The sequence below is a fragment of the Hemibagrus wyckioides genome, linkage group LG18 (assembly GCF_019097595.1).
Source record: "Hemibagrus wyckioides isolate EC202008001 linkage group LG18, SWU_Hwy_1.0, whole genome shotgun sequence".
Classification (NCBI taxonomy): domain Eukaryota; kingdom Metazoa; phylum Chordata; class Actinopteri; order Siluriformes; family Bagridae; genus Hemibagrus; species Hemibagrus wyckioides.
In genome coordinates this window covers 1,501,812-1,516,234 of record NC_080727.1, presented here as the reverse complement: position 1 = coordinate 1,516,234, position 14,423 = coordinate 1,501,812, and the positions used below count along the sequence as shown (strand labels likewise).

Here is a 14,423-nt window from a genome sequence, read left to right as displayed (position 1 = left end):
ATGACACAGCTGTTTATCACCATATGACACAGCTGTAAATTATCACCATATGACACAGCTGTTTATCATCACCATATGACACAGCTGTAAATTATCACCATACGACGCAGCTGTTTATCATCACCATATGACAGCTGTAAATTATCACCATACGACACAGCTGTTTATCATCACCATATGACACAGCTGTATATCATCACCATATGACACAGCTGTAAATTATCACCATATGACACAGCTGTTTATCATCACCATATGACACAGCTGTAAATTATCACCATATGACACAGCTGTAAATTATCACCATATGACACAGCTGTTTATCATCACCATATGACGCAGCTGTTTATCATCACCATATGACACAGCTGTAAATTATCACCATATGACAGCTGTAAATTATCACCATATGACACAGCTATTTATCATCACCATATGACGCAGCTGTTTATCATCACCATATGACACAGCTGTAAATTATCACCATATGACAGCTGTAAATTATCACCATATGACACAGCTGTTTATCATCACCATATGACGCAGCTGTAAATTATCACCATATGACAGCTGTAAATTATCACCATATGACACAGCTGTTTATCATCACCATATGACACAGCTGTAAATTATCACCATACGACACAGCTGTAAATTATCACCATATGACACAGCTGTTTATCATCACCATATGACGCAGATGTTTATCATCACCATATGACACAGCTGTTTATCATCACCATATGACACAGCTGTTTATCATCACCATATGACACAGCTGTAAATTATCACCATATGACAGCTGTAAATTATCACCATATGACACAGCTGTTTATCATCACCATATGACACAGCTGTAAATTATCACCATACGACACAGCTGTAAATTATCACCATATGACACAGCTGTTTATCATCACCATATGACGCAGATGTTTATCATCACCATATGACACAGCTGTTTATCATCACCATATGACACAGCTGTAAATTATCACCATATGACACAGCTGTATATCATCACCATATGACACAGCTGTAAATTATCACCATATGACGCAGCTGTTTATCATCACCATATGACAGCTGTATATCATCACCATATGACACAGCTGTAAATTATCACCATATGACACAGCTGTTTATCACCATATGACACAGCTGTAAATTATCACCATATGACACAGCTGTTTATCATCACCATATGACACAGCTGTAAATTATCACCATACGACACAGCTGTAAATTATCACCATATGACACAGCTGTTTATCATCACCATATGACGCAGCTGTTTATCATCACCATATGACACAGCTGTAAATTATCACCATACGACACAGCTGTAAATTATCACCATATGACACAGCTGTTTATCATCACCATATGACACAGCTGTTTATCATCACCATATGACACAGCTGTTTATCATCACCATATGACACAGCTGTAAATTATCACCATACGACACAGCTGTAAATTATCACCATATGACACAGCTGTTTATCATCACCATATGACACAGCTGTATATCATCACCATATGACACAGCTGTAAATTATCACCATATGACGCAGTTGTATATCATCACCATATGACACAGCTGTAAATTATCACCATATGACACAGCTGTATATCATCACCATATGACACAGCTGTAAATTATCACCATACGACACAGCTGTTTATCATCACCATATGATGCAGCTGTATATCATCACCATATGACACAGCTGTAAATTATCACCATACGACACAGCTGTTTATCATCACCATATGACACAGCTGTATATCATCACCATATGACACAGCTGTATATCATCACCATATGACACAGCTGTAAATTATCACCATACGACACAGCTGTTTATCATCACCATATGATGCAGCTGTATATCATCACCATATGACACAGCTGTTTATTATCACCATACGATGCAGTTGTATATCATCAGCTATACGACATATAGAGTATACAATTAATATATTATGCAGCAGTAGCTCATCAGTACATGGTACAGTACTGTATCATTTACATATAATGCAGCAGCATGTCATCAGCATATGACAGAATTATGGCTCAGCTAAAGTATATCATTTGTGTATGATGCAGCAGTAAATCATCTCCATATGATATAGTACTCTAAGTTAGCATCTGCGTATAACACAAAGCTGTATTATAGCTTGATTAAAATATTAATGTATGGCACAGCGGAGTATCAGCATATTTGGAGCTGTATATCATCTGCATATGGCAGCACAGCATAGCATGACTATATGATTCAGCTGTCTATCATCTGCATATGGCACAGCAGCAGCTGATTAGCATATGATGCAGCAGCAAATTATCTGCATATGAAACACAGGACATATTCATTAATAAGAACTAAAAAAAATCCTAGAGGTCAAAAAGATCAATGTTTTTGCAAGTGAGTCCCAGATTCACCCTGATGCAACTTCACAGCATTTATGCACAGCGTCCTGTGTTAAGCTCCAGCGTCCAATCAGGATTTGCCCTTGACATTGGGGCCAAAAGGCTTTTTCCTGGCGGCAGGTTGTGCTTTGGGGTTGGGGGGGGCAGTCCGTTTGGGTTTGGGCTGCAGGGACGTGAGGCCAAGCAGCTCGCAGAAGCGGTTACACTGATGAAGAGCTTTAAACTGGTCAATAAACGATGTGGAACAGTTCCCTTTAAAGCCCTTATAACTGCACACAAACAAACACAGAACCTTAAAACCTTTCAGTAACAAGAGTCAGATACCAAATGGTCCATTGTTATAGGCATGTAATAAGTATAAATCTTTTGTGTATAAGCTATGGTTCAGATGAATAACACAAAACAAACCTAAAATCAAACAGAACATATAGAAAACTTACCCTTTTTTGCAGGTGGCGATTCCAACATCTGTCAGCTTCATACCTACACCTGAACACAAACATCATACAGATATTCCATAAGTGATCTGTAAAGGATCTATAAGTGATCTATAGGTGAACTCTGGGCAGATCTGTAATCTATAACTGATCTGTGGCTGATCTAAAACTAAAATGAATCCATACAGCTGTAGAAGTGATCAGTTGCTCTCCGATATGTTTGTACCTCCTTTGCCTGCATTTCTGTAGGAAATCTGTAAATAAATCTCTTAAACTAGTCATAAATGAATCTTTAAGCGTTCTCACCCTGCATATCAGTAACCAGCAGGTTTCCTTCAGTCTGCGTGTAAACCCAGTGCTGAAACGCACAGCATTTCTGTCCCGCCTCCGAGTCTTTCCTCATCAGGTTGATCTCTTTCCCATCCTTCACAGAGTATTTTACGAAATCTCCAATCAGCTCCTCCTCCAGTGTGGCGTACGGGATGGTGTTAGACGGCCGGTGAACCAGGACTATGGGAATGATTCTGAAAAACACACAGAGCCGTCATCTTTTCACGTGTCACGCCCTGACCACTGCATCATACAGAGGAAGGTACTAATTAGATAAGATTTGCAGATTAGTTCTTCATTCTTCAAAAGCCTGTAAAATGCTAGCATGCTGGTTTACTCACTCAGGAACTTCTCCAAAGGCTTCTGCAGACTTGGCCACGTTGGTGTAGGCCTTGATGTATTCTCTGGCCGTGTTCTGAACATAACACTCCTGAGGAAAATGACAAGCAGGACATTGGTCCATAGCCGCGCTCAAGGAACGCGTTCTTCAATTAAAGTTAAATGAATTTGTATTAACAACATTGCAGGGGAAAGTGATCAGGTGCTCTCTTTGAGAAATGTGAAGCTATTAAGATCCTTTTAAACTGCAGTTATATAACATCAGAAAAGGAAAAGATACCGGTCTCACTGACCCTTTGCCTTGATTGACCCTTTGTCCATTAAAAAACAAAACAAAACAAACCTGCTGTTCTAGCTTGCTCTAGTTCTTGCTCTTAGAGTTTGTTTTATTTATTAAAACTTTTCCTTTTCTACCTTACATTTCAGGCTGTTTTTCATTTTCATACAACATAGAAAACAGAATTCTCCATATTTGACAAAAGCAAACTATTTTCGAGCTGTTCTGATGTTCGTTCATTGTTTTATCTCTCACCTCCACAGCGAGGGTGTAGTTCCTCTGGACCACCTCGTCGTCATTCTGGGTTCCGTAGCCGATGGCGCTGTGCACTTTTAGCACGCAGGCGTGTCCGGGACCGAACAAAGGCGTCATGCCGGTGCGCACCATCGTCCTGAAGGCTCTCCGGTGCATTCCCTCGCCAAAGTGATCCTTCTCAGTCACAATACTCGTGAGCTGCTTCTCTCCGAAATACTGCTCTGTCAGAATGTCCTCCTTAAAGAGGAGAGGAGTGCAGGACACGTCCTCTTCCTCCCCGTCTATCGCTTTACGCTCAGCTGAGAGAGAAAAAAAAGAGAGAAAGGGAAGAGAGCGCATATTAACACATCTCTTTGATTTTTTTATCAAGTCAAAGTCAAAAGTCAAACAAGCTTTATTGTCACTTCAACCATATATATATCTGATGCAGTACACAGTGAAGTGAAGACCAGAGGTGCTACACAGAACACAGACAAAGTACAGAGATGCAGACAAACATAGAGCTATAACATAGAGATAAAAAAATTAAACTATAATTTAAAAATTAAAATTAAACTAAAATTTAAACTATACTTAAGGTGCAATCTTTAAGAACTAGACATACAACAGAAGTGCACAGGAAGACAAGACAAGACAAGACAAACAACATATAGGTCGACTTTGTGCAATGAACAAGACAATGTTAGTCAATGAAAGAACAGTGTATACAGTGACTGCAGATATTAAAGTGACACGTAAACAGGGTTAATATAAATATATATAAATGTAAAGTGACATGTGCGTGCAAGCAGGACGAGTGTGTGTGTGTGTGTGTGTGTGTCTGACTATGTCCAGCACAGTTCAGTTATTTTTTTGTGCGTGTGTGTTATGTATGTGTGTGTGTGTGTCCGTGTCCAGCATTATGATTATGATTATTCTCTAATGTTCAAATTCACTGGAAAGCTTTCAATATGAAAATTGGACAAATTTACATTAAATTAAAACACAAAAAAGAATAAAAACGTATTACAATAGTTTATATACAATTATATAATTTATAATAACATTATAAATCATAAAAAATATATAATTAAAGTCTTTGAGAGATTTTAAACTCATATATATATATATATTAACAGCTACAGGAAAGTCGCAGGAAGAGGATGAAAACCAAAATAAAAATAGTTCCTATTTAAGCTGAATATTGAGAGATGTTTTTTTATGCTTCAGGACACACGTTTGTCTGTAATTCTGTATGTCTACAGGGAATAAACACTTGAGTCATTTTAAAAGGTCGTGTGTGAGATTATGTCCAAAGACATAATATGTATGAAACTCATATGAGTTTCCTCTCTATTTGTAGGATCTAGAGGATGTTACGGTGAAAAAGATGTCTCACCTGATTCGTCATGGTTCGGGATGACGAGTTCCATCAGCACTGGGAAGAGAAGAACAAACAGAAATCATCAGAAACACTGAATTAGTGCGGATGGTGCAGCTGTTTCAGCAGGACTGAACCCCGATCTTCTCACATCAGCAACATACAGGGTTGTAGTAGTAGCAATAGCTTGTAGTAAACATCAAAACTAAACAAGTCTCCTACCTTCAGATGTCAGGTGATAGTCCGAGGTGGACACGGAACCGAGGGCACTGTTCAGAGTACAGCGATAAAAGCCCAAATCCTTACTGCAGGCTTTCAGCAGCGACAGAGAGACACGAACATCATCTCCAACTCTGACGGGACAGAGACACAGGGACAGAACCAGCTGTGAGATACATCCAGGATCTTTTCCATGTTTATGGAAGTGCACATTATAGAACCTAAAAGAGTTTCCTCTTAGTTGTGATTGGTCAGAAAATGTTAATGAATTATTGTTACTCTAGTAACAGCTCACAGGAATGTCTACACCAGATGTTCCGGTGATAAATGGAGTCTTCAGTAGAGTGAAATTTGTAGTTTGTAGAAGTTTGGAGTTTGTAGAAGTTTGGAGTTTGTAGAAGTTTGGAGTTTGGAGGCTGTGGGTTTTTTTTGTCTTATTAACTTCAACAAGGAGACAAAAGAGAAGCTGGTGAGGGAATTGTTTAATTGAAAGAAAGAAAGAAAGATTGTTCTTACTTCCTCGTTTCCTCACACAGTGTTGCTCCTTCTTTCATCCACATGATGGAGGAATCGGCCTTGAAGTGACTGAAGCGGCACCACAGTGAAATACTCTGAGGATCATCGACGACTGGAGCTGCTTCAATGTCAGATAGGACACGTGGGACTACATGACAAACAACACACACACACACACACACGAGAGGTGTTTCATGTCATGATAAAGGTAGGAGGTGTGGCCTAAAGTCTAATGGTGGAGGCTGTAGACTTGAGTTCTGCTATTTTTCCTGGAATTCTTGAGCCAGATATTTTAGACATGAAGTTTACAGTTATTTGGTAGCTACATTAGCCTTGAGGTTCTAACACAATGCTAAGACAACATTTAAAAAAGAACTAAGATTTGAAATCTTCCTGCTACCTTCTTTAGGTGCCTGAATGGTCTGTGTCAGCGCGTCGTCCTTTTTCTTCTGCTGAAAGATAGCAGGAAGCTGCGGCCTCGTCCTGATGGATACGGCTCCAGGTTTGTCCCCAGATATGCGTCTGCGTTTGATGTCGTCGTCCAGTGCACCAGACAGGCACCCGCTCGAGGGTTCCGAACTTGGTTGTGATTTTCCCTCAGTTGCTTCATCGTTCTCATTCGACTCTTTTCCCTCATATTTTGCGAGTTTCTCTCTCACTTTGCTCACTTGCTTTGTCGCTGTCTCAGTTTTGGGCTTGGCGTTTTTTGGCTTTGTTCCGTTTTCCACCTCGAGCAGTGGCTCATTTTCAATTTTTGGTACTCCATGCTTCTTCTTCTTCTTCCCCTGAGGTTTGGATGTGACCTTCTCTGTCATTATGATAGTCTCGATCATGGTCACCGTGCTTTGCTCGGCACCTCCAGACCCTTCAGCGTGGGGTTCTGGTCTCAGGTTCTCTCGTTTCTTGCTCGTTTGGTTGCTGCTTGTTATGTCCTTGTGTTTATTAGAGCGTGTCTTGTTCTCGGAAGATGTTTTCTTAGTTTTATGAGGCATCTTGCTGTCTCTTTTATGCGCCTCGCCGCTTACTTGTTTTATAGCCGAACGATTCTCAGGATGCTTCCTAAAGCTCAGAATGTCATCCAAGTCTAAAGTCACGTAAGCTATGTGCTGTTCCTCACAGATCATTAACCGCTCCCCTGTGTCTAAGATCAGCCTCTGAAGTTCCGAGCTGACGTCACCGGCCTCTGTTTTGTACTCTAGATCTTCGCAAGATGACGAAGATGAATCCTGATCACCGGTTTGCGTTGTGATGTCACAGAACTGGCTGGTGGACTTTCCGCTGGCGCTCGGTGTCAGATCTGGTCTAACTTCTTCACTGATCCCTGCAAGGGACAGCTTTAACGACGTCCTCGATTCATCTGGATCCTCTTTTAAGTGGAGGAAAGATGTTCCAATACTGATGGGGGTAAGTGGCATAATAAAGTCCACCTCTCCTGTTCTAGAAAACGTACAAGAGCTGTTGTCTTTAGCATGTGTCGCGTTCCTCCTTTCCACTCCTCGCCTGTTTGTCAGGTGCTCTGCTTCATTGCTGTTGAGGAGATGAACCTCCAACTCTGGCGTGAAGGGGTAACACGAGAAGCTCAAGGCACCATGATATTTTTCACCTTCCTCCTCGAAGGCTGTGTCTTCAGTTACTTCCCAGAGTGCATTGCTTTCCTGCTGTAGGAAAAGAATGTTCTGTAAAAGGTCACAGAATCCCTAAAAGGTCTTTGGTCGTAAATGAAAAAGAACATGAAGTCTCTTGAAGAGATAGAAATAGACAGTCTACAGAAGATCTTTGCATCTGTCTCTCCTTCTCAATTTAGATCAATTTAGACTGCTCCCTTTAATTCTCTGGATTTGAAATAACTTCCTACCTCACTAAACTTCACTCGATCCCTCTCCTTTCTGTCCTTCCTGCATTTTCCTTCACTCCAGTGAGGCATATACAGTTGACCATAGCGAGGATCATTACTATTATGGGGACCCAAGGAGCGATGCAGCATTCCAGACCGAGCCAATGGCAGCGCTCTGATTCACTCCTGACTTTTCCTTGGGGTCGTGTTTCAGTTTTCAGCTGTGCTCTATCCCTCAGTTTCCTCTGACACACCCCGAACTGCCCTCTCAGCCATCTCTTCCCCTTTCTCTTTACTGTGTGTGTGTGTGTGTGTGTGTGTGTGCTTATCTAGTGCTCTCTGTAATTAGACCCCATTTGTGTTTAACTGTTTTTAACCCTCTCGGTTCCGCTTGGTGTCTCAGCAGTCACTGTCACTACAGTGTGTGTTATATTTAAGTGTCCTGACTGCAGCAGAGTGAAAGTGTGTGTATGTGTGTTACTCTTTTATTTACAAAAGTATGCAGTTGCTCATCTTTGGACCTTTTCTTTTAATTAACATCAACATAGCAATTGGCTTTGGACACAAATCCAAGCTTTATAGTACATCCAATAGAGAGAAATTAGCTTACCTGGGATACACACTTGTTTTCCCATCTTCCTTCAGTATCATTTCGAGACTCGTCTGACTCTTCCTGTAAACCTGACTGTGTCTCTCCTTCCATATCTTCTGGTAAATTCTGAGTCATGTTCATATCTATATTACTATAAAGCCTGTTTTCTTTCTCCTCCATTGTTAGGACAGACAGATCTACTGAAGTGGTTTTTATCAGTATTTTACCCTCAGAATCACCTAATTCTAAGGAGCTTTCCAGCCCCATGGTCCCATCCTGGCTGGACATGGAGCACTGATGCTGAGCCTCAGGACTTCTCATAGTGGGACAGTCTTCTGGAAGGATGCTAACAGATTGGATCCAGTCTGATAAAGCACTGGCCCAGCTGTCAGAAGATGACCAGCTCTCCTTGTTAGGCAGTTCCAGTGAACCGCTCTTGGCGCCTGTTTTTGAAGTTCTTGTGTTGTCTGAAGATGTAGGACAGGAGTCTGGGAGGTATCCCCATTCATCTGGAGCATCAACCCACAACTCATTAGACACATCAGTTCTGTCTGAGCGATGTATGTCAATTGCTGGAAGAAAATGAAGTGCTGCATTAAATCTGTCAATATTTTTTTTATTCAGAGATAAAGTATACCTATGGAATTTCCCCAATTAATTGCACATCAACTAACAGTACATCTTAGGTAATTGGGATATATGCTAGTGAGCTAGCACACAGCTCTTACATCTTGTTAATATTGTGGTGGAAATTGGATCATTTACAGCTCTTAGTAAGTTTTGATTTCAATAGTAAGGAATAGGACAGTAGTGGACTGTTGAGGTCAGATTTCTTTGTGGGGAAAAAATTAATTAATTAGATTGTACCGTATATAATAGGTCATAGATCACATATTTTTCCTGTATTATTAAAACAGCTCATTTAAACACAATTACTCATCACTAAACAATCCAATTCTGGATGGACGACAGTGTGTGAAAGTGATCCGCCGTGTCTCACCTTCCTCGGTCTTAGATGGGATTATGATTGGTGTGGGGGGGAAGCTGGAGATTAGCAGGCGTACATCAGAGTTATTTTCGGTCATGTGGTCCACTGTCATGTCTGGAACAAGGTCTTCTAAAATACAAGATGCTGATTCCATGTCTGTCTTTGGGTTTACAGTAAGAGCCTTGGACATCTGGGTCACGCCATTCTCCAAATTATCAACTGAGTCAGTCAAAATATCTGAGATTGCATTGTTGTCATTTGCCTCCAGCTTATTATTATTATTATTATTACTGAGCTCTGCTGAGTAGAGTGGGAAGGGTTGCTGTGTTAGGCATGAAGCATCCCCTAAAATACCACCGATTTCTGAGTCAATGCTTTGTACAGTATCCTCTAAAATACCACCAATTTTTGAGATACTGTTTTGGACATTGTCCTCTACAATTCCACTAATTTCTGAAACATTGTGTTGGACAGTGTTTTCTAAAACACCACCAATTTCTGAGACATTGCTTTGGACATTGTCCTCTACAATTCCACCAATTTCTGAGACATTGCTTTGGACATTGTCCTCTACAATTCCACCAATTTCTGAGACATTGTGTTGGACAGTATCCTCTAAAACACAGCCAATGTCCAAGTCATTGCTTTGAACAGTGTCCTCTAAAATACTGCAATCATCTGAGATAATTCTTTGGACATTGTCCTCTAAAATTCCACTAACTTCCGAGTCTTTGGAGTCTTTGTTTTGGTCAGTGTCTTCCAAAATACCACCAATTTCTGAGTCAGAGCATTGGACAGTGTATCCTAAAATGTCACCAATGTCTAAGACATTGCTTTGAACAGTGTCCGCTACAATTCCACCAATTTCTGAAACATTGTGTTGGACAGTATCCTCTAAAACACCACCAGTTTCTGAGTCAGTGCACTGGACAGCGTCCTCTAAAATTCCACCAATTTCCGGATCAGAATCGAGAACTGTCTTCATTATAAACTCATGTGTGTCAGAACCGGTATGATGGACCTTCTTCTGCAAAATGCTGCTAATGTCACTCATATCATGCACAGTCTCTCCAGCCATACCCTTTGTTTGAGGGTCAGCGTGTTGGACTGCTTCATCCATGAAGTCATTTCTGTGTGTGTCAGCGTTATAAACAGTCCCGCTAATCCCGGCAGGATGGAATTCAGTGTTTGGTATGTCATCTATTGTGATGGTCTCCGTGTTGGGGTCCAGGGATGGTGACTCATCCTGGGATGGTGTATTTGTAGGTTCTGTACTATCACTCTTTTGGCACTGCCTATTCTCAGGTACTTCAGTCTCTTGATTCTTTGATGTCATGTGGTCATTTGGATTCATGTTGGCATTCTGTTGACCTTTAGGGATGGTATTAGATTTATTTCCATCAACTTCAACATCCTGCGATGTCACGTTCACAGGCAAATCCACAATGCCTTTATTACCATCTGTTCCTTTTGACATGCTCTTGTTACCAGATCAGTGGGAGGCGGGGAGCTTGTATTGATATCTTCCTTTCTCACAATCTTCTGGCTCTAAATAGGACCACCAGTGACCCCAACTCAGGCTACTTCTTCCTCTCTGCTGAAAGATCCTGAGCAGGAATCTGGATAAAAGGCTTATCTACACATTTCCCGTTTTGGACTCCTCTTGAACAAATAGTTTCTGCACTTTTGAATGAACAGTGCTGCTGAAGTATCAAAAATGTTTATTATTTTTAGTGAGTCGACCTGATCTGGTGTCATCTCCCTGCTTATCTTCTCTGTGTATTGATCTCCTACAATGAAAACACCAAAAAAAACAAAAAAACACCAGATTAGATCTGTAATAAACTAAAATAAATAAAGACTAAAAGTCATCTCTTTCGATTTTAGAGTAATATATCCAATTTTAAAGTTTATGTTTTAAATCCACAAACAATTATTTTCCTATCTTCCTGAAGAGAAACCCAGAGGGAGGAGCAACATGGGTGAATGGAGGACAGAGAAGATAAGAAGAAGAACTCCAGATTAGATAACACTAAGATAAAGCACAGTTTGTTCCAGTCATGGATCCAGTTGCACCAGTAACCTGCATCAGAGCCTAGTTTGAACGAAACTCCCACTAAATATTCGAGTTTAGGGATTACTAAAAATATCATAACAAAAGTTTAAAAAGTTTTTAAAAAAATAGCTTTAGACTTTATTTAAAACTTACACCTTGTGTATCTGATTCCGGTCAGAATTGTGAGCTGTGTCCACTACAAAGTCATATATTTCAGAGATCTTCATATTACAACATTTTAATGATCATAATTAATTATATAAGTATAGATCATATATTATTATGTGTTACAATATGAACAATGAATTTAGCATCACATTGATCAGTATTGCCACATTACCGTGTGTGTGTGTGTGTGTGTGTCTGTGTGTGTGTGTGTGTGTGTGTGTTACCCAGCTGCACTGACAGGCTTTAATACTGTTGTCCATGCTCCATTAGTAAAGATGTATTCATAATCTTCACTTCCATCTGAAGAATTGTTCATGTCCACGCTCGAGCTCCACCTGTAGAGAAAAAACAACACACACACACACACACACACAAAATGGGACTGTGTGTGATTTTGTCAAGCACTGAGTAATCAGTGACTCAGTAAAAATAACCAAAAATTCCTAACAAAAAAATAACTTTTGTTTGTAGATTTGTTTAGACCAAATAAACGGAAGACCCTGGAATAAACGGAATAAATCTTTGAAGGCAATCATGAGCGCTTGGTGAGCTTAACACACCTGGTGTAAAAGTCAGTCAACAACACATTAATGTACTAATTCCACTCTCTGTGTACAACACACAACACACCTGTACAGCTGTAAGTGACATGGAAATAATTCTTCACTAACAATACACTGCTAACGTTTACGACCCTGTCACAAGTCTATGCCATAAAATCTGACAAGTCTAAATAGTTTAGCTATCTATTTAAACACACACACACACACACACAGCTATTACATACCTTTTTCACATCCGAATCAGTGATTAAACTGAGCACAGAGACTCGCAGTATGTTCATCTAAAGCCAGGGCATGTTGGGGGGGTTTGGGGCTTATTTTTATCCCTTTTTGCCCCCGTAAGTACAAAATGAGTTACTTGATAGTGTGGACATGTGCCGAGCCAGGGCACTTAACACCCCTCAGCTATATTTGCCCCACTTTCACTCTCAGGATTGGGAAACATTCGTGGGCGTCATACATGACTTGTTTTGATGTTAATATCATCCCTGTGATGAAATATCGAGTCTCCGGGATCACAGACGAGTGTGTGAGGAGCGCAGGGGAAAACTCTGGATTCTGATTGGTCGTGATTGAAGTGATGATTTTTTTTTTGTTATAACAGCAGCTCTGGCATTTTTGTATTAATGCACTTGTTCTAATGTTATCGTTTCTATAGCAACAGTATAATTTACACAAGAGAGAGAATAAACAGAAGCTGGTGAGGGAGCGGCTCTATAGCGGCTATAACATAAGTGAAAACAGGAAGTAAATTGTTCCTACGATGTTCCATGACATTAAATCTATACACATCTATAACTATACACAAATAAAAGTGTGCAGTTTTTTTAATAAACCAGAATTATATGTGGTGTAGACAAATTGCTGTGGTATAACTGGAATAAAACACGATTGTCCATTAGCTGAAAAAATAACGCACAACAATTTTCACAATTATTTTTCTCTGTAACTGCCCTCAATATTTTCAATAACTCTAGTTGGTTTATTCCCTGAAATACACCAGTCAGCCAAAACATCCTGAGCAGTGACCGGTGAAGTGAATAAGACTGATGATCATCATGGCACCTGTTAGTGGGTGGGATATATTAGGCAGCAAGTGACCATTTTGTCCTCAAAGTTGATGTTAGAAGCAGGAAAAATGGACAAGTGTAAGGATTTGAGCTTTGAGTTTGACAAAGGACCAAATTGTGATGGCTAGACCACTGGATCAGAGCATCTCCAAAACTGCAGCTCTTGTGGGGTGTTCCCGGTCTGCAGTGGTCAGTATCTATCAAAAGTATCCTTTAAGTCCTGTAAGTCACAAGGTGGAGCCCATGGAGGTCAACTTACAGGACTTAAAGGATCTGCTGCTAACATCTTTGTGCCAGATCCCACAGCACACCTTCAGGGACCTAGTGGAGTCCATACCTTGATGGGTCAGGGCTGTTTTGGCAGCAAAAGGGGGACCAACACAATATTAGGCAGGTGGTCATAATGTTATGGCTGATGTTATGGTGGTGTATGAACAAACTGATTTAAACCCCAGTGACTGACCAGGAAGTTGCTAAGGATGAATGAATAAAGCTGCAGAAACACTGAATGAATTTGATACCTGGATCCCGCAGAATCCTGATAAAAATTTCATTCGTATCTGTCTGAAGCAGATTTCAGTTTCCTCCTTAATATGTCTGAACTTTACAACTCCGCCTTTCTCTTATTTCTCTTCAATTCAGTTGTTTTTATGAAAGAAAGATGTCCGAAATATGGATATGGATTCAGATTCAGATCTCTGTCTGTCTGTCTGTCTGTCTCTGTGTCGATCTCTTAGGAGCTGTGACAGCTCATTTCAGCAACCTAAACATGATCTATCACACACACACACACACACACACACACACACACACTCTTTCTGTGAGTGCATGTGAAGTGTATTTGCTAACAGGTGATGGATCATTTCAGCAGTCTTAGCATTCTCTGTCTCTCTACCCCAACCAACTACCCCCCACCCCCCCTCTCTATGTCTCCCCCCCCCCCTCTCTCTCTCTTTTACACCCCTCTCAAAGTTACAGCTTCACC

At 40.5% G+C, this 14,423-nt stretch overlaps 1 protein-coding gene across 1 annotated transcript; it reads right to left on the bottom strand.

Annotated features, from left to right (window-relative positions):
• Positions 1-1,409: 1,409 nt before the first annotated feature.
• alpk2 (alpha-kinase 2) lies at positions 1,410-13,328 on the bottom strand. The gene is made up of 15 exons (XM_058415603.1): positions 12,593-13,328; positions 12,030-12,140; positions 11,325-11,371; positions 9,594-11,042; positions 8,612-9,165; positions 8,023-8,178; positions 6,568-7,825; positions 6,168-6,315; positions 5,655-5,785; positions 5,451-5,489; positions 4,073-4,371; positions 3,543-3,631; positions 3,178-3,395; positions 2,875-2,923; positions 1,410-2,703 (listed from the first exon to the last, which is right to left on the bottom strand). The coding sequence occupies exons 2-15, from the start codon at positions 12,119-12,121 to the stop codon at positions 2,505-2,507; spliced, it is 4,728 nt and encodes a 1,575-aa protein (XP_058271586.1). The 5' UTR covers positions 12,122-12,140; positions 12,593-13,328; the 3' UTR covers positions 1,410-2,504.
• Positions 13,329-14,423: the final 1,095 nt, after the last annotated feature.